The sequence below is a fragment of the Mesocricetus auratus genome, unplaced genomic scaffold (assembly GCF_017639785.1).
Source record: "Mesocricetus auratus isolate SY011 unplaced genomic scaffold, BCM_Maur_2.0 Super-Scaffold_100007, whole genome shotgun sequence".
Taxonomy (NCBI): domain Eukaryota; kingdom Metazoa; phylum Chordata; class Mammalia; order Rodentia; family Cricetidae; genus Mesocricetus; species Mesocricetus auratus.
The window spans coordinates 54,579,003-54,601,994 of NW_024429191.1; the positions used below are offsets into that span (position 1 = coordinate 54,579,003).

Consider the following 22,992-nt stretch of genomic DNA (forward strand, 5'->3'; position numbering starts at 1 on the left):
CTCTTGTCATTGTGTTTTACTCGCATCACAGAGCCTATGAGATAGGCTGATGGACCTTCTTGCAGACAGGATAAGACAGAATGGAAGAGGTTAAGTAGCATGCTGGACGCTGCAGGGTAGTGAGTGCAGAGCTCTGACTAAAATCCAGGCTCTTTTTTTTGTTTGTTTGTTTGTTTTTTTGAGGCGGGATTTCTCTGTATTGTTTTGGAGGCTGTCCTGGAACTCGATCTGTAGACCAGGCTGGCCTTGAACTCACAGAGATCCGCCTGTCTCCATCTCCCGAGTGCTGGGATTAAAGGCATGCACCACCAACACCCAGCTAAAATCCAGGTTCTTCTGGCATCCAGAGTCATGTTTTCTGCTTTGCTGGTCTCTTGTCACCTGAGAGCTTGTGAAAGGTCTATAATTCTCCTGGTATAATAAGAGTAGTGACTGTGTGTGTTCTCCTGTGTGAGTTTGCAGATTGTCTTCCTTGGAGACCTTGTAACCTCTCTACCCTGTGTCCTCCAAGCCCTCTCTGCTCCAGAAACATGACTTTTCCACATTCTGCTGTCTAGTGACTAGAGTAGTGACTCTGGCCAGATACAAAGATCTGGGGATGAGGGACCTCTCTCCTTTGTGAATGGCTTCCTGTGAACAAGGGACCCTAGATTATCAACACTCTCTTCTGGCTGTGAGGAAACTGGGCTAGGAGGGACCTGGTATGTGAAGACATGTGGAGCCTGTAAGTCCTTGAAAAAGCATGTGTGTTACATGGATAATTCCAAGTTTATAATTGATACAAACACATGGGGAAGAAGGGAGAACTTCCCTACAGTAGAATTCCAATTAGAAAGTGGAGAAGAAATGATGGAAACAGAAGGTCAATCTTAGGAGTGAGAACTACAGGCAAGAATCATCAAACCCTGCTAAAATGAGCCAACAGAATGACAAGAATAGGATGCTCCCACAGTGCCAAATCATTTCCTGCAAGACGCAAAGAAAAAAACTGTAACTTAACAGTGGAGAAGGCTGGCAGGCTTCACCGTAGTCAACAGAGTCAACACCAGCAGTTGACTGACACCAGGAAGGATGCAACACCACTGATTTGTTGTCTGGGGACATGGACACATATGCAGCTCAGGCTGGCTCCAAACTTGAATTGTGCTGCCTCCACCTCCTAGGTGATGGATTATAGTGTGTGCTACCATGCCAGTGCATTACTCGGGTTTAAGGAAGACAATATATTAATCATTATGGTGTGTGTATTTCCAGTAGTCAGAGAGCTGCGGCTGGAGGATCATTTGATCCCAGGAATTGGAAAGCAGCCTGGGCAACATAGAAACTGTTTCAAAAGAGGGGGTCTGGGCAAATGGAAATTGATGGCATCTCACAAAGCATCTGAAACATTTGGTCAGCCCTCTGACAATGTCAAGGTCAAAAAGGAAGCCAGGATGAAAGGAGACTCCAGAGACCACAGTTAATTGCACAATTAAGTCCTGGACCAGAAAAAGGATCAATCTTACTTCCTGATTTTGATAATTATGTTTACATTAAGATGTTCACAGGCCTGAAGAAGGCCAGTAAAGAATTTTTGTGCTGTTTTAAAGCTTGTTTTTGACAGCCAAATTACTTCACAATGAAAAGCCAAATATAACTAAAAGCATATAGTTCAGGGACTAGGCTTTCTTGCAATGTACGGGTGCCTGATGCTTTGTGGGATGACATGCGGTCAGTGCTCAAAAGCTTAGCACCCACAAGGGGTGGAGGTGGGAGGTGTTCAGATCCACATGGAGGTTTATACAACCAAGCTCAGGCAGCTTAGATTTATGAGGAAAATATACCAGTGTAGTGACACATAACTTTAGTCTCAGCAGTTGAGAGGCAGAGGCAGGCAGATCTCTTATGAGTTAGCCAAGGCTACATATCCTGTCTCAAACAAAAATATCATTAAGCAAAATAAACAGTTACATGCAGAAGATATAATGAAATCCTTAATGAGCTCTGGAAGGAGTTGTCCTTGTGTAGGACCCAACAGATCAGAGGCTAGGAACACAGGCAGAAGACAGCAGAATGTTTGTCACTCACTTGTCCTGGGATTCAATGTACACGTAGAGATGAGGCTCAAAACACTTGGAAACAATGCCATGAAATGGATTGTCTGGAGCTTTGGGCTTCTTTGGCTGGAAAGAGATAAGGGGAAAATAAGAATGAACATGAACCCTATGTTTGAGCAACCTCTGCAAGTTTTTCAGCAATTTCAAAGAAAACATCAGAGTTCAGTCTTTGCTCACAGAGAGGAGCAATAGACATAGGGCTGCAACACGCCATGATCTACACAGTGAGTCACCACCAGCTCTTGTCAGTATCTTTGACTTGCTGTGTGTGCTGGAAGATTTAATGCTACCCTGATATTACATATATCTTTGATTTGGAAGCTTATCATCAGCAGATGTTTTAGAATGTTAAATCTGAACTGAATTTAAAGAACACTGTATTGGCAGTCTCTGCTTGTTGTTATTATACATCTTGATGCTAGACACCTTCATGACTGTCTTACTGCTATTACTACACAGCTCAGGAAACGGAGGTGCTGGGCTCCTCTACCAGCAATCCCAAGGTGCATGGTCAGACTTGCTACCTCCTACAGAGCTCCCCAGACTTTGGACTTTCATTAACAAATAATGTAAGAAGAGAGAGGAGCAGGAGGCCAACAAAGGGATTACCACCTTGTTCTCTACTTTCTAGCCTCACCATTTACAGCGTTTTGGCATGAGGGCATCTTGTCTAAGAAAGCATGGCTGGTAAACTTATGGTGGGGAGACTGATACTTGAAAACCACTGGTAAACAGGTTACTTTGCGGCAATTGTTTAAAAATTGTATTTTCTCCCTAATTCAGTTCTAAGTATCTAAAAAAAACCTCCCTGTTACTTTCTACTCCTTAAAAAGCTGTTAATCTGTCTATTGCCAAATGCCAGCAAAATGACTCTGAGCCAAAGATACAGCGAGTTCAAATTTAACATAAGCCATGCCTACAACACACTTGCTGATCAGAACTCTTCCACCCTTTTCTCCTTCTTTTTGTAGCTCTGGAGATCAAACCCAAGGTCTTGCACGCTAGCAAACACTCTACCATCACGTTCCATTAAATAGGGTAACGAGGAACGACCACTGTACAAAAGTTGGACTGGGCACCTTGCTGTACTCCTGCTATCTCAAACTCCAGAGCAACAGGAGCTGAAGTCTGAGGCCAGCCTGAGCAACATAACAACAACATGCTATCCCAGAAAAGGGGCCAAGGGGTAGAGATATGGCTTCATTGGTATATTAAAAAACAAAAAACCTATACAGAGAAGCTACACACACACACACACACACACACACACACACACACACACACACACACACACGCACAGTGCATAATGTGCATAACACACTAAATTAAGAGATAGGCATACATTTGTGAAACTAACACTGCCACCAAAGCTCCTCCTTCCTCTCACCTCCATTTTGATTATGAATATGATGACGGTGGTGATTAGTAGTAAGGCTATTTTATATAAGCCTACCCTCTTAAACTGCTTCTATCTTAATGAGCACTAAAAAAAGCTAGGTATGGAGGCACATACCTGTAGTTCTAGCTACATGGGAGATATAGACAAGAGAAAAGTTTGAGCCCACAGCTTGAAAACAACCCTGGCAATATGGTGAGACCCTGTCTCAAAAAACAAAGTATGGGGGTCAATGAGCAAGCAGACAATTAGCACCAAGCCTGACAACTTGAGTGTGAACCCCATGTGGTGGAAGATGAGAACCAACTCTCACAGTTGTCCTCTGACCTCCAAACAAGTATCAAGGTACATGCTCCCTCGCCTCCACTCTGAAAACACTGCCAAAAGCTACCATCCAGTGATAGACAAAAATACATCTACTTCTTCTTAGCATCTGGTTACTTACAAACCACTATAATGGGTTAAAATTCTTTTTTAGCTGGCTCATATCTTTAATTCCAGGCGGATCTGTGAGTTTAAGGCCATCCTGGTTTATAGAGCAAGCTCTAGGACAGCCAGGGCTACATAGAGACAGTCTGTCTCGAAACAAAGCAAAAAACAAACAAACAAACAAACAAAAACACCCAAACATTGAAAAATGAACAATTTTCAAAAGAAATGAAATGTTGCTGAGTGTGATGGCTCGTGACTTTAATCCCAGCATTTGGGAGGCAGATGCAGTGGATCTCTATTGTGTTCTGGGATAGCCAAGGCTACACAAAGAGAGAAAAAAGTCAACCTTACATGCATCCTATAATCTTAAAGTGTGAACACCACATCTTGCTTTTATATCAGTGCTGGGGATCTGAACTCAAGTCTTTTTGTTTGTTTGTTTGTTTGTTTTGTTTTTTTTTTGAGACAGGGCTTCTCTGTATTGTTTTGGAGGCTGTCCTGGAACTCACTCTGTAGACCAGGCTGGCCTCGAACTCACAGAGGTCTGCCTGCCTCTGTCTCCTGAGTTCTGGGATTAAAGGTATGCGCCACCAACACCCAGCTTTGAACTCAAGTCTTTGTGCTTGTGTAGCAAGAATTACCTGCTGGGCCACCTCTCCAGATCCCATTCTATCTGTTTTCTTATTTTACCCCTTTTGATAAGGCTATTTATTAATAATATAGAAAAATGTGATTCAACCTGTCTTTGTAGGACTAGATGTAGACTGGGAAAGTATGGCTATTCTCTAGCCAGGTATTTGTTCAGTGATTAAAATATAATAATTAGTATTAGTCCTTTCTGTGAGTATGTTGGGGATGCACATGTTCATGTAGGTGTGCTGTACAAGTTGGGGAGAGGTGTGGAGATGAGGATAACCCAAAGAGTTATTCTCAGGTGCCTTCCACTTTTTGGACTGGAGCTTTGTCAAGCAGGCTAGACTAGCCAGCTAATGGATGCCAGGGGTCTGTCTGTTTCAGCCTCATCTCACATGACTGGGATTATAGATGCTTTCCACTGTACCCTGCTTTTTACATGGATTCTGGAGATCCTAACTCATGGCCTCACACTTACAAAGATGAGTGCTTTACTAAGATACCTCCCTAATCTCTACTATCTGTCTTTTGTCATATCTTATTATTATCATTAGCATGAGTGTGTATATGTATGCACACTCACGTGTGACAAGAAAATGGAAGTCAGAGGACAACTTTGTGGAGTAAGTTCTCTCCTTCCATCTGTAACATATCCCCAGAACTTAGTAGGCCTCCAGGCCTTAGTACAACGGACTTCATGATGGACGTACCATTCAGGCCATAAAACTCAGCATGAAGACACCACCACCAGTCAAACAAAAACAAAGGCCTAATCCATCAAAGTCCATAGTTCTGGGGAAGTCTCTAATGTACCATCCTTGCTTTTTGGCTTCTGTAGTTCTGCTTCTGGCTAACTGTTCTTGTTAACTGAAGTATATCAGGTCAGAATGTATTTTGTTGTTGTTTGTTTTATTTTGCTTAAAAGAAAGACTCGGGGCTATACTGGGATCCCTAACACCCAGTGTAGTTGTCAGCTGACTAGTAAAGACTTCATATTGGCTTAAACCCCTGTCTGAGTAGTCTGTTCTAGTGGATACGTCACAACACATCTGTACACGGGCTCTGGGGACTGAACTTGATTTTCCATGCTTGCACAGAAGCACCTTTACTCAGTGAGTCATCTTATTGGCTCATCTGGTTTGGTCTGAGACAGAGCCTTGCCACCTATACCAGCCTAGCCTTGAACTATGTATCTCAGGCTGGCCTTGAACTGCAATCCGCCTGCTTCAACTTCTTTAGTGCTAGGTTTACAAGTTCTCCATCCAGCATGATCTTCACAGGTGCCCCACAGACTGCATAGACAGCTGCATTGCTAGATGGGCTGGTGTCCCAACTCCACCTTAGGTGACTGATCTACCTGTCTTGTCTGTCATTGGTCCTGCCACCACTGTAACTAGCTCCTTGTTGATGCATTTTATCATGAGCTGAAGCAAAATGGGGATAACAGGAGAGACTGACTGTCCAGGTTTCTTTCTGTTACTACTTGTCTATAGGGCTGCCCCTGCCCACAGCTGCTCTGTGAATGTGCTCATGCGTAGCAAGTAGGTGCTGGAATGTCTGCTCACACTGGTGTCTCTCTTTGCACCAGGCAGCTCCCCAAAGAGCTGATCTGCAGCTTAAAGAACACACTAAGTCATTTAGCAGTAGCATTCAGGCTGGACTGCTGAGTGTGTGAATTCTGTCCAAATGCTGCAGATGTTTAAGCTATTTCCTCCCAGGGTTTGATGGAATAATAAAAGGTTACTGTTGTCACAGTAAGGAGGTCTGCAGCTGGTCCCATTTCCTTTTATTACTATCCAATGTAAACAGATTAAATCTAACTGCTCGGATCACCAGAAGGGTACATTTTTAAACCAGAAATTTCTGATTTCTTCTCTCCCCTCCTGTGCCCTCAGTCCCTTGTTTGCTTTTTGGGTTTTGTTGTTTTTGTTTTTTGGTTTTTTTAATCACTGGGACTATCTTGGCAACTAAGCACCCAGGTCCTCTCAAGAAGTGAACACTACTTTTCAAGTTCACACTCCCTTCCTAGCAGCCAGGCACAAACTGCAGCCGAGAGCAAGAGCTGACATTGACCTTGAGGGTCAACTGCCTCCTGGCTGTAGCAAGGAAATGGCTAGAGTAACCCAAGACAACAGGTAGGGGTTCCCACACACACTTAGGCTAGCCTTAGGTGTGCAGTTTCTTCCCTGTACCCCAAGAGCTCCTGTTCCTCCGGTACACAAAATCCAGAAGCCAAATGGCTGCTGGGAGGGAGAGTGAGTCTCCATCTAGCCAGTCAGAGGTGGGAGTGACATATAGGGGGCATTAGTCATTTTGTGAATGTTACTACTGACAAACAACAACCTTGGATTATGGGGACATCATCTAGATTAGGAACTTTTTCTTAGTTTTTTGTTTAAACATATGTAAAATTTCATATTTAAAACAAGTTTGGTCTGGAAGTCCACACACAAAGTGACTCAGAAGGGAGCTGCTCTGGCAGCAGGGACCTTTCTCTCCTAACTCCCCATGTCTGATGGCCCATCAGAGAATACAGCATGAAAGCCACTGTAACAAGAAAAATAAAAACCGAGAGACTGATATTGGGGTCCAAGCTTCAAGCTAGATCAGAGAAGAAGCAGCCAAGCCAGTAGATCTTACCTCTATCTCAGACTGAAGAGGCTGATCCTGTCACCATGAATCCTCAGACTGCATTCCCAATCTGCTGCCTCTCCTCAATGTGGCTGGAGACAAATTCCTAAGATTGACTTTGCTTCCTCCTTTTATACCTCTCAAATCCTGGGATTAAAGGCATGTGATCCCAAGTGCTGAGATCACCTTTTGTGAACTGTTTCTCTTCAGGACTGGATCAATTTCATGTAGCTCTGTGTGGCCTTGAGTCCTGGGACTGAAGTTGTGTGCTAGCACTGCCTGGCTCTAAGGCTTGCTAGTATGGCTGCTGGGATTAAAGGTGTGTATCACTACTGCCTGGCTCTGTGGCTAGCTTTGCTTTCTGTACCTTCAGGCAAGCTTTAATAAATCATAAATAATATATCACCACAAGTCACGATGCAGACAGCGGGGAGGTTAAGAACCTAAGACCTATCTGAGGCCATGTGACTTTGAGTAGCAGACACAGGTCCAGCATTTTCCTCACCACACAGTTATGCTTTTACACCTGCTTGTCCAAGATTAATGTTCACTGTCCTTAGATCCAGCAGGTCTTGGTCTTACCACAATCACTTCAAGCTTTCATGAAGAAGAAAAAGCTCCAAGACAAAAACAAAATCATATTTTACCTAGCAAAATTGTGCAAAAGTATGAAGGAACTCTGCTACTTCAGTGTAATGACATCCAGAGGTGACCAGCTACTACAGAGCATCTGAGTGACCAAACTGCATGGTTCTAATCATGGTTCTAATAGCATGGGAGAGACAGGAGGGCCCCATACAAAGCATGGTTACACAAGGCATTCTTCTACTGAGCAGATGGCCCAGTGAGGGGGCATTTACAGGAAGAATGAGGCCCTTGTAACCTGAGTCTTTGTTCCCACACTAAGAACTGCTCTGGAGTCAGAAGCAATATTCCCATTTCTGTGCTGCCCAATGATTCAGTGGCTTTAAATCAGTTGCAGCTAGCCTCACTTTTCTGGGACAGACTCACAGCAACCCTTCAGTTCTGCCCATTTACTTTTGCCCACAAACTTAATTTCTATGGCCTCCACTTTTTAATAAGACATGAAGTGTGTTCATGTTGAGGGTTGGTGTGGGCTAGGAAAGGAATTCCAGCTTCTATCTGCTAGACCTAGCTGCTAGTCACAGCCTCTCCCCTTCCAAACTCACAGCCCTGAGCAAACTGTTTAGCTTCTCAAAGCTGTATTTTGATCACCTGTAAAACCAGAGGGAGGCACTATGAAGTGAAATGAAAGAAAGCATGTAAAGATTTTGAAATTATAAAGTGTCTTAAGTGCGAGGTATCTGTGTTGTTACAATTACTTAATCAATGGAACAGACAGATTTAACGGTCCTTAGGAATTCTGCTATCTGACCTCTGTCAGAATTCACGCAACCTCACCACACTAGGAACACAGGCTTAATTGCACAGTGTGTGGCTGGGGTGTCCTAGGGCTGGTGTCCCAGTCACCTTCCTTTGACTGGTGTCTGGAGAGAAACAATGCCACCAAATAATCCTCTAGCAGCCAAGTGTAAAAATTAAAAAGAAGGAGCACTAATCCAGAAAGGAAATGGCTGACCTACTGCTCTAACCTTTCTTGACATAAAATAGCAATGAAACAAAACAAAACAAAAAGTCTGCAGGAAGAAGGGAGAGAAATTTGAGCTAGACAGAAAGTGCTGAAGGAAATTAAAAGTGCTAGTGTGCTCTGAAAAGAACTCTGAAGATGCTGCTGGTCACCCTGATGTTTCCAAGGCCTCCCCAGTGGCTGCCATGCTAGCTTGTTCTGTCTGGAGGCCTCTCCCAGCCCATGACACTGCTGACCTCACAGCATCTCACATCATCGTGATGTTGGATGAGAGGAAGGGAAGTTGCCTGACAGACCCAGATGCTGACGGGGCAGGCAGCTCTACCACCTGGGCTGAGGAGGAGAGCCTGTGGTGCTAAATGCTGAAGGGAGGATCTTCTGCAACGAATCAGGGGCAGGAAAACTGTGCTTTGTTTTCTGACCATGCCCTCTGTACTGTGAAGGCGAGCCAGCTCACCTTCACAAAGCTGCAGGAGTCACTTACAACTACAACACAAGCAGACTTACTTGTTCTAACTCCCCTTTCTCCAGCTCCTCCATCTCTGGTGTTGTCTCCTCTTCCAGGAAGGGATTGGTAGATGGTGGTGGGGACTCCAGCTTTTTCTATTAAGACAAGAGAAAAAGGTTATTTTCTGAGAATGAGCCTTGCCAATGACTTAGTTTACCCAGCTCCTCCTAACAGCTGGATCACTGGACCTGTCCTCATAAGGAGAATGGAGGCATAGGGACCACATTCTCATATGTGTGCCTTCATATCCTCTTCCACTCATTAGAACCTGCACAGCCCACCCTATTCCACTTTTTTTTTTTTTTTTTTTTGGTAAAGACAAGGCCTCTCTATAGTCCTGGCTGTCCTAGAACTCACTATGTAGACCAGATACCACTACTGCAATTCTAATCTGGCTAAAATTCTCACTCAAGATACCACTACTGCAATTCTAATCTGGCTAAAACTCTCAGTCATCCTTTAGTCTTCACTTCAGAGGTCCCTTCTGGGAAGCCTTCCTCATCTACCAAGTTTGGACTACATGTCCCTGCTATGTGCATGTCCTTTATGGATACTTACGAAGGTGAGCACAGTTGTCTGTGCTGTAACCCTAATGTTACAAGGTAGAGATGGGTGGGTCACAGGAGCTTGCTGGCTAGCCTAGCTGAGAAAGTAAGTGCCCCTTTCTCAAGGGAATACACTTAGAAAGAATTCCAACATCTTCCTCTGGAATCCACATGTAAGTATGAATACCTGAATATTCACTCCCGCACACATGGCAGAGAGAGAGACAGAAAGAGAGAATGAATCAGACACTCTGATGGCTAGAATCATGTATGTGTTGGTCTCCATTGTGTCTTTGGTGCCTTTCATGTAATAGGTGTTTAATAAATATGGATGAATCCAAATACCAGATGTGTTTGAATTCAAGATCTACAGAAATAACCTCACATGTTCTAGATTAAAGCCAGAAGTCCATCCCCAAGTCAAGTTCCATTATAATGATCATAACAGAAAGTTCCTTGAGAAAAACTATTTCTCCGTTCTGGAATGAAATACCTGTTTCAAAATACATCAGTGAGGGGGCCTCAGGCAACTGGGAAAGCTGGGGGCAGAAGATGTTCATGTTTTAGCTCCAACATTGCTGTGATGGTCAACCATCTAGTTTCTCTGAGCCACGGGCGTTTTCATTTGCCGAGTGAGGTTCTAGTCACACACTGCTCTAAGGGTGAATGTAATAAATGTGTGAAGGCCAAGTACATGGGTATGGGCTCACTGACAATGCTGATTTCAGTGCAGATGCAGAACCCACACAAATCTCGGGCACACTTTATGCCTTTTGAGTCAGAGATGTCATTTATGCTTAGGTGCTGAGAGTTTCAGCAGAAAGGAAGCCAAATGACAAGCAGGTCAAAGGTGTTTGGTTGGTGCTGGGGTTAGGTAATGTGGTAAGGGATGGATCCTAGAGACAAGAAGCTAAGTGGAAACAAAGTTTCCAAATGTATTTGTGACATTTTAACATCTGAGCAGAGCAAGCTGGTGTAATCTCTAAAACTAAAAGAAGACCACAGTTGAACAACAATGTGAATGACTGCCAAGTACCAGGGCATCATTTACAGGCAGTACAAACAAAAACCAAAAATGAACTTAAACGAAAAACCCAAGCCCCGGAGGTATGTTATGAGCTTTAAAATAATTTTGTTTACACATATTTAAATACTAAATTCTTATCCGAAACACTTGGGCGCTGTTTTGTAGTCAAACAATGGCTTCTGTACATGAAGAAAGACTTTTGATGACTGTGTTAGCTTAAGGGAATCATTACTAAGACAATGGTTTTTGCAGAAAAACGGCAAGAAACAGGCACCTGTTTCATATCTGCACCCTTTGCATGCTAGCTTCTTGACTTGCTGTGGGTCACTTATATGTGTGTGGGCTTTTTTTTTAATATATGTGCATGCATGTGTGCGTGTGGGGGGGTATTTATATAATATCTGGGTAATATCTATAATTTATCGAGATTTTTTAGAAACCTATGCTCCTAAGCTTTAGTTGCTAGTATTTGGCCAGGCATAGTTGTACATGCCTATAATCACAATACCCTAAAGGCAAAGATAGCAGGATCTCAAGTTCAAGGCCAGTCTAGTGTGTTAATGAATTCCAGTTAGAATCCAGTCTGGGCTTTCCTGTGAGTTCTAGGACAGCCTGGCAACTTATTCAGACCCTGTCTGAAAATAAACATATAAGCAAGCAAACAAACACCACTGCTGATATTTTTTGAGGGGAAAGGAATAGTGAAAAAGAGAATTCACCAAGACTAACCTTCAACAATTAAATTAGTTAAACTATGTATGCTGCCGGGTACCTGAAATCCCAACTTTCTGGAAAAGTGAGGCAGTAGGATCTCTTGAGCAAAGGAATTTGAAACCAGACTGGACAATGTCAACAAAACAAAATACAAATCTCTAGCTGCAGATATAGCTCAGGGTTAGAGTTCTTGCCTAGCCAGGGCTACATGGTGAGTTCAAGGCAAGCTTGGGTTGCCTGAGATCCTGCATCAAAAATTAAACACATAAAACAAGTGAAAAGTTAAATTAGTTAGGAGCCTTATATTCACTTAATAGTAGGTTTGGGGTCATACTTCTGAGGGGAGTTGCTATGACTCTGAGTCTCCTGGTGCTCTGGGATGTGGAAAGTGGGTCCCTCAGTTGAAATTAAAGCCCTGCTCTAAACCATTCCATGACAAAAACAGGATCTAAACTTTTATGGTAAATGTTCTTAATCTACTTCATCTTAACTCTTATACAGCAGGGCTTCACTTTTAAAGCACAATGGGATATTTATTGGATAAATGAAATAAACAAAAAATGCCAGAACTAATGAAATGAACTGAGAATGTTCCTAGACTCTATGCCCCATTGGGAAAAGTGTCAATGAATGGATAAAAGTAAGAAGGACAACATGAAAGCCTGCACTGAACACACGGACCAGCATGAGGCAGTACCCTTGGACTAGAAGTCCCTTGAGTTCCCTTCTTCCATCCACATGCTGATGAAATCACAGACATGAAGCCCCTAGCACATTCTTAGGGCATGCACATTTCAAATGTGGACTGCCTTCCTTCCTTCAACTACTCACTGTGTACCTGGGAAAGCAACAAGACAAACAGACTTTTTCTGCTCCCCGACGGCTGAGAAACAGGCTTTAATCAACCACAGAAACATGTCATAAGGGCCTTGAAAAGGTACTTGTTATGAAGGCATGCAGCAGAGGGTCAAATCCAAATGGTAGAGACAGTATTGAGGGCTGCTTTGGAGCTATCTGAGGTTGGGAAGTGTGGATGGAGTGCTTTCTATGCTTAGGCAACAGCATTCATTTGCCATGCAATGGACGTTAAATATGTGTCTGTGCCCTAGCTCAGACTCCTTGTCCTGCACTGGCGATGTGAAGGACTAAGACAAGGAAGGGAGGCACTGTAGGAGGGAACTGAGGACCCAGCTGGCTGGGACAGGGAACAGTAGGAGACATAAGTAAGGAGAAGGACTAAACAGTCTTGGGGCAGTCTGCAGGATGAGTGGGCAGAGGGGTAAGGTACAAGGCAGAGGGTCAATCAAGTGCCTTTTGTAAGCATGGTGAGATTTTCCTCTCACAAGAAATTGGCACCAAGGAATTTTACACATGGAAGTAAGAGATACTAATTTGGATTTCTTTTTTCTGAGACATAGTTTCTCTGTAGCGTTGGAGCCTGTCCTGGAACTCGCTTTGTAGACCAGGCTGGCCTCGAACTCACAGAGATTGCCTGCCTCTGCCTCCTGAGTTCTGGGATTAAAAGTGGGCATCAGCACTGCCTGGCTGGATTTTTTTTTTTTAAAACTAGGTCTCATTATGTTGCTCAGGCTAGCCTTGAATTCCTGGACTCAAGTGATCTTCCCTAGCCTCTCCATTATCTGGGATTAATTTTTTTAAGCCGGGCGTTGGTGGCGCACGCCTTTAATCCCAGCACTTGGGAGGCAGAGGCAGGCGGATCTCTGTGAGTTCGAGGCCAGCCTGGTCTACAGAGTGAGTTCCAGGACAGCCTCCAAAGCCACAGAGAAACCCTGTCTCGAAAAACCAAAAAAAAAAAAAAAAATCTTTTTACAATCGGAAATACGTTCCCCCCAAACATGATTTTTTTTTTTAAATTTGGAAATTTCATACAATATACCCCATCACACTCACTTCTCGTTTCTCCCAGATCTACCCTCCCACCCTTGTCCCGCATCCTAAAACAAAAACATCAAATCCAATTTGTGCTGCCCATATACTCATCAGAGCATGGTCAAACCCTTAGTGGTCAGTCCCTTTAAGAAAACTGAGTGCTTCCCCCACCCCACCCTCACCAGAAGCCATGAACTGTGAAGAGCTATGATTTAGCATCTCTATCACAGTTTTTAAGGACTCTCTTCAATGGCTTCCTGCCTACTGTTTCTTTTTTTTGGGGGGGTGCTCTCATTCTCAGCTATGAGTTTTCAGTCATTGATATTACTATAAAAGAAGCTTCCTTGCCCATAGCAGGCAGCAATAGCATGGATCATGGACTTTGACATGGTTTCCAATGGCAGTACAGATCGTGAATTTCAACATGGTTTCCAGCAGCAGCTCAGATCAAGGACATCACCTGGTCCCCAGTGGCAGCATGGATTATGGACATCAACATGGCCTCTGACCACAACAAGGACCTTGGACATCAATATGGCCCGCAGCAGCATGACATCTGATGACAGCATGGACCACAGAAGTCTTTCAAGGAGATTTAACCAGAAAACAAACCATTCTTCATCTCAGATATCTTGTTGTTGCTCAGAGTGAGAAAGATCACGAGTTGGGTAGAGTGCTTGCAGTCTAAGGTTAGCCCCTTGGTCCTTGCTCTCCTCCTGCAGCGGCTTACACAGCAGCAGTGACTCCGCTGGGGGCTGAGTGGTAGGACTGGCCTATCAGACCGGCAAGCAGTGACAACCTGTTGCCAATGCTGAGTTGCTTCTTTCTGCCAAGCACACCGTGCCGCTCTATTCCACTATCTTTTTTTTTTTTTTTTTTTTTTACAATTCCAAGAAACAACTTTTTTAAAGCATCTTCCCAGAAGACCTGCCTTCTAAAAAGTTGTTCTAGAGATTCTGTGCACTCTACAGGCTTATCCATGTCTCCCTTGGAAGCCTCCCTGGGTTTCTCAGGCTGCTCAGAGCAACATCATGTCACTATGGGTGCTGGCAGCTGCCGCCAACTTGAATCTTCTCTTACATAAGTTCTTTGTCCAATATAAATTCTAAAGATAGATGACAGCAAGATGGTTCAGCAGGTAAAGTCACTTGCTACCAATCCTGATGACCCAGAACCCACATAGTAGGAAAGAACACTCTCCTCCAAGTTGTTCCAACCTCTACATGTAGCATCTTGACACATGGTCTGGCACATAGGGAAAGGCTCATAAGCAGTGGCTTTCACTAACATTAATAGGAATGATGACTTGAGTAAGGTCTCAGGTTGTGTTTCTTCCTTTCAAGACAGTGTATTAAACTTACCATCTTCCTGCCTCTGCTTTCTCAGTACTGGGATTACAGGTGTGCATAAGTGTGTACTTCACTGAAAAGAAAGAAGGAAGGACACAAGACTGAAAGTTTTATGAAACCAGTTTCTGTTAAGCACCACACAGGCAGCTTGCACCATTGTCTTGACTCTCTGGGATCTCTCCTGGAAACAGAAGCAGTGGGCTGGCTGCCAGCTTACAAGTATGAATGGCACACTAAAACGCTTCCTCCTTCTCCAGCATCCACTATTGTGCACTCGCTACCCCGTTTAAAAATGCTGTTGTACTAAACCCAAGATGTGTGTGCTGAGGGCCACGCTGCTTCTCAGATTAATCTGCTATGGTGAAAACGAGTCCTGGCCAACAGCAACTGCTGGCCCAGTGTAGCTTCTGGGCGACAGCCCTGCTGCCAGCCATCCAGGTCACACTCCTCCTTCCTGCTCTGCAGCTGTTGTGGACCAAGGGGAATTGCTGGTTTGGATTTGGATTTAAATAACTTGAATAACATATTCCATAAACTCTGCGCTGCTAGGTGAAATGAAGTATTTGTCAAGAAGGGAAGGGACTTCCAATTTTGAAAGAATCCATTCTTTTGGCAATGATGACAGTGGATCTCAAGTCCACACGGTAAGATAAAATTCTTCATATAGCAATTTAATTTGCTCTGATTGGCTCACATGGGATTCCCAGCACCTTCCAAACAGAAGGGGCCACACACAGGCCAGCCAAGCTGTCTCATTTACTGTGTGAAGAGTCTGGCTTCAGTCAGGTGCATTTCCGCATCTGGGCCAGCACACCCAAGTCCCCTTTGGAGGCCTGGCTGGATATGTTACATTATCAAAGAAGGAATGCTGAAATTTAAGGCCATTTCCCCCTTTCCCTGAAGGAGAAAGCTTTCAGTTACAAGATGAAAGCCCACATTTTCTGCACTTCTCATTCCATAAACACTTTGCACCAGTTCAGTCCCTGGTCGGGAGGCACTTCAAGCCTGCGGGCCTTAGCTGACAATCAAGATTGCAAGCTGGGGAGGCACACACCTGGTGTTTACTGTCCTCCACCACTCTTGCTCATATCTCACACTGGGATGATACTACAGGTTTCTTTCTCCTACCAAACCATAAGCATCTGTCTGATCCAACTTCTCATCTTTTTCTGAGTCTCTACAGAGAATGCACTTGAGGAGTTTCTTGACCGACTAATGCACAAAAGTTTTCCACGCAAAGGTTTTTGTTTTCTGTACAGAAAATAGGAAATGTGCATACTGTGTGTGCGCGCTCATAATGAAGCCTCAAAATCAGACTGGAAAGCTCCAGCCAAGAAGAAAAAGAACTTATTTTAAAAATATTTTATCCTCTACTAACATTTACTATGTAGATAACAGCTAGGCGTGAAGGTGAACACATGGAATTAGTCCCTGCATTTGCAAGACAGAAGGAGAAGATCGGGTGTTCAAGGTCAGCCTCTGCTACATAGTGAGTTTGAGAATGATGAAAGATTTTATATATGAGCCGAAGAGAAACCAAAGTATCAATAGTAAGTTTGAAGCAGAGTCTGGGCTACATAAGTCACAGTTTAAAAAAAAAATAACAAAAAAACAAAAGCAGGTATTACATGGGGGGTTGGGAAGGGGATGAAGAGGCTATTTATCTGAAGATAAAAAAATATTTAAATTACAGAATAATTCATATAACATAAAATTCACCATTTATAAGTGAGCTGCAATCCAACAATATTCATGCATTATTTATTCATAGAAACTAAAAGGGAAATAAATGCAAATGTCCAGCAGATGAAAAGATAAGTAATATTTCTAACCCACAGTCACATTACTCAGGCATACAAAGGTCAAAGTGCTGGTGCATGGTACAACACAGGTGAGTCTTTAAAGTCACATCCTGAGGGAAGAAAAGCAGATATAAAGCCTACTCCTGTGTGACTCCATAGTGAGAAATGACCACAACAAACAGATCCATAAAGACAAAAAGGAGATTAGCTTTTTTTTTTTTTTTTTTTTTGGCCAGAGTTGAGGGAAGGAGGGAACTGGAAGGGGTTGGCAAAGGGGCTTTCTTTAGGATGATGTCTTGGAACTGGACAGTGGGAATGATGGAGTAGCCTTGTAAGTGCACTAAATTACACACTTGAAAAGGTGAGTGCTGTGCAATTTTAGTATACGCATCAGTGGCATGTCTATATCCCCAGCCCCAGGAGGTGGAAGAAGGAGAACCCCACATTCTAAGTCTGGCTGGGCTATATGACCCTGAATCCAAAACCCAAAGCAAGACAGAACAGAACATTGTTTCTACAACTTCCTATCTTTATAATATTTTTTAAGCTTGGAAAGTATACATTACATTAAAATGACCTCTAAACTAAATGACAATTCAATTTGGATGGGCAGCCTATGCTCTAGCCAAGAGGAAATGGACCTTAGAAGCAGGATATAGGGAGAATTCTTATTTTTAAAAAAGACAAAGAAAAAGAAAACTCAAATGCAGAAAAGTAGTTAACCCCAATCTACTCTGCTTTCAGCAGAAGGCTGGATAGAATTTACTCACCTTCAATCTAATCATCAAGTAACTAAAAATGCATATGGATACAGTTAAACCACATATAGACATTTGCTTTTAATTTCAAGTCAAGTGAGCCTTAGACTTTCTAAAATCCCTCCTGCAGGGTCAGAAGTTGAGGCAAGAGGCAAACATACTGGCTACTCACTTCTTGCAGGAAGAGCTAAAGGAAGGATGGGAATAGAACTTGAGAGTACTAGTAGAGACAGACAAAACAACCTATCCTTAAGGTTATCACAGTCAAAAGTATATTATGCCCCTTTTACCATCAGTCACCAAGGGCTGAGAGAGAGAGTTGGAGGTGGCATAAGAAACAAACAGCAGGCACAGTCTCCCTGATTTGTTTTCCAAGGAGTCTGCTAGCTTTTTATAAAATGTGATGTGTATTATATAGTGTCAAGATATACCTGGATCCATTCTGTAGTTTATTCTGAGATCCTAAAACAGAACTGCATTCAAAAAAAGATTTTTCAAAAAGTCTTCCCCAGAGGCAAGCAGCAAAGGAAGAGGGACAGCTGGGACTAGGGGACAGCAGGTCAGGTTACTAACAGCCTGGGAGCTGGGGCCTCTTTCTACTGCCATTTGCTGCAAGTATTGTCAGGAGCCATGAGTAGTTCACCAGAGTCCTTCCCATCAAGGATGACAAAACACAAACAGATGGATGGCCCCTGTTGGCCCAGAGTGAAAAGATGGCCGGGATCAGGTCCAGTGTGAACATCACCTACAGTAAGGACCTTCCCAGCTTCCCAAAGCTAGGAGTCTGAGAATCTGACCTATTGAGCTAAAGAGGCCATGACAGTCTGTTGGCATTCTAAACTCATGTTGAAGAGATAATCCTTGTCATCTACAGGACCCCCATTGTCAGGACTTAAAGTTCAGATTGGCTGTTGAGGCTTGTTAACTGCAAAAGACGATGGATGGTCCAGAGGAAGAGGCTGACCTTTGTTAGAAGACTGACTTGGAGAAGTGTGTGAAGGCAGATGACCATCGAGAAGAGTAAATAAAGAGTTTCTAGTGTTCTCATGATCATTTCCATGTATGTCTGTGTGTGTGTTTGTGTGTGCGTGCGTGTGTGGGTGCCTGCATGTGTGTGTGTGTGTGTGTGTGTGTGTGTGTGTGTATCTCTGGACAAGGATTTATGATCTGAAACTCCCTTAGGAGCCTGACAGGAGAGAAGCAAGGTCTGAATGATTAGAAGGAAAACTGACAAACCAGTTTTGTAAGAAAAATTGAGAAGTCACATGACTGACCAGAAAGGCTTGGGGAAGAGGGTTCCTATCTGAGGAGCACAGGAGCTACCAGATGACAAGGCTCCAGGCCAAGAGCCAGCCCTGGCTAATGGAATCAAGGTGAAGAAGTGAAGTATGACCCCGAGGAAGAAGCACACCAACCCCAGCCCTCGAGACAGAGGCGTCTGGCAATCAGCCAAGTGCCAACCATGATAGTGCTACACCTGTTCTCTGCAACAAAACCAAACAAAAAAGGGTACCATCTTCACAAGCAGGAGCAGAGCCCAGGCCAGCTTCTCATGGTCTCTGCTTAGTTGCCCTGCTTAGCAGCCTCAGTCGTCTATAAGGATACTCCCTGCCATGTTATCCTAGCACTTTATTTTCTAGTTACAGTATACTTCTTCTACAAAGTGATGGTTTCAGAATGACATTTCTTGTCAAGTATCCACATATACTTTGGCTACATCCACTCCACACTGTCTTTTCCTGTCCTGTCTTTCTCCAAGCCCCCATCCTAGCACTGCTGACCCTGGGGGGATTTCTTGGATTGGTGGCAATGTTATATGTCCTGGATAGACCTAGGTTTGCAGGCTTCCCTGGTCATCAGCTACAGCAGGGTCATCTACTCTGTGATCCCAGAGTGATCTAATAGTAACAGAAATCACCAGGAGCGGGGTCCTGCTGATAGGGGTAGTGTATGGCTCAAAACAGGCATTTGGCTGAATGATATTCCAGAATCTGTGTCTTGTTCATGTAGTTGGATTTCTGACCCACAAAGGCTATCCTTGTGCTCTACTCAGCTTGGCTAGCCAGAAACCATGAGAGCTCAGGGACTACATCCAAGGTTGGCCTGGTACTCAGTGTGAAAATTCTCTGTCCTGTGAGGCTGAGCCAGGATATCTAAGCCTCTGCTGAGAACAGGGCTTGGGCAGGACCGTGAGGAGGAGCGCCAGCTCATCAGTGACACACATTTCACTGGTTTTGTTTGTTTGTTTTTTCAACAGTATTGGGGATTGAAACTAGGGGCTGGTGCATGCAAGGCAAGCACTCTATCACCTAGCTACAGCCCTAGCCCCACTCACATACTTCTTTCAGTGGCTTTTCTGCTAACTAATCCCTTTTCTGGCTTGTATTTTCTTAAAGGACTATGGTGGTTTTAATGAGATGCTCCCTATAACCTCATGCATTTGAATACTTGTTCCCTGGTTGGTAGTATTGTTTGAGTAGGTTTTAGGGGTATGGCCTTGCTGGAGGAAGTGTGTCTCAGAGAACAGGCCTTGAAGTTCCAAAAGCCATGGGCCATTCCCAGTTCGCTCTCTGCTTCTGCTTCTGCTTCAAGATGTGAGCTGTCTGCTACTATTCTAGCTGCCATGTGCTGTGGAATATTCTTTACAATGTGTGAATATATGTCACTGAAACTGGCTTAATAAACAAGCTAACTAGCCAATAGCTAGATAGAATACAGTTAGGCAGGAAAGAATGAGAATGATGGAGTGAGGAAGGGCGGAGTCACAGGAGTAGCCAGCAGACGCAGAGGGAGTAGGAGATGAACATGCCATGCTAATAAAGGTATCATCATGTAGCAAAGGGTAAAAAAGGAATATGGGTTAACTTAAACTGTAAGAGATAGTTAGTAATAAACCTGAGCTATTGGCTGAGCATTACAATTAATATAAGCCTCTGAGTGGTTATTTGGGACCTGACTGGAGGGACAGGAAACTTTTGCCTACAGCCATGCCTTCACACTGCCATGCTTCCTGATAGTATGATGATGGATTCTTTATCTGTCTCATAGGCCCAAATAACCCTTCCTTCTAAAAGTTATGGTGTTTCATCACGAAAACAGAAAAGTAACTAATACAAAGATACTTTCATCCATTTGTAACCTATTTTTTCCTCTATTACTAAAATAAAATCATTTTTGAAAATGAGTTAATATGCAGAAGACTATATTTTCTTTACTTATTTGATTGTGAAGTTTTTGTGTTGTTCTTTCCTTGTTTGTTTGTTTTTTTTTTTTCAGTCAGAGCTCATGTAGCCCATGATGGCTTCAACCTTAATTTGTAGTTGAGAATGACCTTGAACTTCTGATCCTCATGCCTCCTCCTCCCAAGCAGGATTACAGGTCTGTGCCACCACACCGGATTCTACAGATCTTATGGTAAGCATGGAGATTGTACTTTGCGATTCCAGTTGTCTTTTAATAAGATCATGAGTGAGTCTAAGCAGATAGGGGCTTGAGATACTGCCTTAAAACGGGGCTGTCATCATTTTTAGTATCACCACATGGTTGCCAATACCCTACAATGACTACCTGAGCTTAGCTGGGGAGATGGCCATGAGGAAACAAAAAACCCAGCAACCCCCAGCATTTCTCAGAAACCCTGTGACTCAGAGACCTTGCTCATCAGAAAACTGTAATGGACATCCTCCACGAGCAAGAGGACATCTGCAGCCCATAAACTGGTCTGACTGCAACAGGCACAGACCCCTCCTGGTAGGCTTGGCCCAGGGACCCTGTTATACCTAAGTCAGGAGAGAAAAATCTCCTGAGAAGGCTGGGTCTGCCTTAAGCCTTCAGGAACCCTGTGGGGCTGCTGCTCTCTACTCTCATAGAACAGCCACAGTTTGTCTTCTCATAACATTTTTGTCTACCCAAGGAGTGGTCCTCTTCAAGGGTTTTGCTGTACTCGCTTACGGTACTTCCTCTCTTTAGCCCAGTGCTGAGGGACCAACCTCCTTTGCTGAGGTAGGTCTTATGGAGGCAAAAAGAGGATCCTACCAAAGTGCCAGGACCTTAGGACTGGAAATCTGGGAGCTAGAGAACACTGAAGGAGTGAGGGGTGAACAGGTGAGCTCCAGGTCTGACTCCATCAGAGTAGCTGCAATTCTATGTCTTCACTATTATCTCTATGACTTCTGGAAGTAAAATGAGCCTTCTACAGGGATGAATCAAAGTAACTAACTGCAGGTACATGCACATAGCTCCCTGTGGAACATAAGGCAGGAATTACACACACACACACACACACACACACACACACACACACACACACACACACACACACACACACCAATAATGTCAAGTTTAGGTTCCATATCAAATTTTGTTAAGAATTTTGTAAATCACCAGTTTGGCCCATTTTCCTTGTAAAAACAAAAAAAAAAACAAAAAAAAACAAAAAAAGCTTAAACTGGACACAGTGGCATGTGTCCTAGCTTCTCAGGGCTGAGAAGAAAGAATAACTACAGACTAGAAGTCAAAGGATGAGATGGCGTTCACACTTTACAGAGAAGCAGTAAAGGAAGCCTGACCACCCCAGCCTCTGGTACCCAGATCCAGTTCCCTCAGGAAGGTCTTACCAGGGTTCCGTCTGACAGGGTACAACCGGAAAAGCGTTTTGCAAGAAACCCCTCAAAGTTAGTTGTTCTCTGAATCGCAAAAAGAAGCAATTTCACTTCAATTTCCTTAGCTCTGGCTCGCATGATTTTGGAAAGTTCTGTCCTTCAAAGTAAAGAAAGAAGACTGCCGTCAAACAAACATCCTTCATTCAAAATATGGCAAAGGGGACTGGAGAGATGATTCCTCAGCTAAGAGCACTTGATGCTCTTGCAGAAGACCTGGCTCAGTTGCCAGCACCTCACAACCACCTATAACTCCAGTCCCAGAAGAGTTAATCTCTTCTGGCCTCCATGGGCACCATGTATGCACATGGGGCATATAAAACATGCAGAATATGCATAAATGAGAAATAAATATATATTTAAAAAATATAATGTTCCCAGCACTCAGGAGGCAGAGGCAGGCAGATCTCTGTGAGTTTGAGGCTGGCCTGGTATACAGAGCTAGTTCCAGGACAGCCAGGGCTACACAGAGAAACCCTGTCTTGAGAAACAAAAAATAAATAAAGTAAGTGTGTGTGTGTGTGTGTGTGTGTGTGAGAGAGAGAGAGAGAGAGAGAGAGAGAGAGAGAGAGAGAGAGAGAGAGAGAGAGAGAGAGAGAGAGAGAGAGAGGGAGGGAGGGAGGGAGGGAGGGAGGGAGGGAGGGAGGGAGGGAGGGAGAAAGGAAATAGCTTTTATTCAGGAAAAAATGTACGGGATCATTTAAAACTCTGAGGTCTACTGCCAACTCAGCCTAATGCCTAGGGAATAAAAATGTAATAAATAGTCTTCCTCTCAACAGGGATACATTCTAAGAACATTCCTCAGATACTTGATACCTAGGTAGTACACAGCCCTACATATGCTATGCTTTCTCCACACATGTCACTATGGAGAGGTTTAATTTCTAAATTAGGCACAATAAGAGTAACTTATGATAGAACAACAACTAGAACAATATATTGCA

At 43.6% G+C, this 22,992-nt stretch overlaps 1 protein-coding gene across 1 annotated transcript in view; it reads right to left on the minus strand.

Moving 5' to 3' along the window:
- Vps53 (VPS53 subunit of GARP complex) overlaps window positions 1-22,992 on the minus strand; it is a 134,692-nt gene that overhangs the window by 52,290 nt on the left and 59,410 nt on the right. Inside the window, exons 11-13 of the mRNA XM_005067384.4 lie at window positions 22,007-22,148; window positions 9,305-9,400; window positions 2,068-2,162 (exon numbers count right to left, since the gene is read on the minus strand). Of these exons, the coding sequence (XP_005067441.1) occupies window positions 2,068-2,162; window positions 9,305-9,400; window positions 22,007-22,148 (333 nt within the window). The remainder of the gene's footprint in view (window positions 1-2,067; window positions 2,163-9,304; window positions 9,401-22,006; window positions 22,149-22,992) is intronic.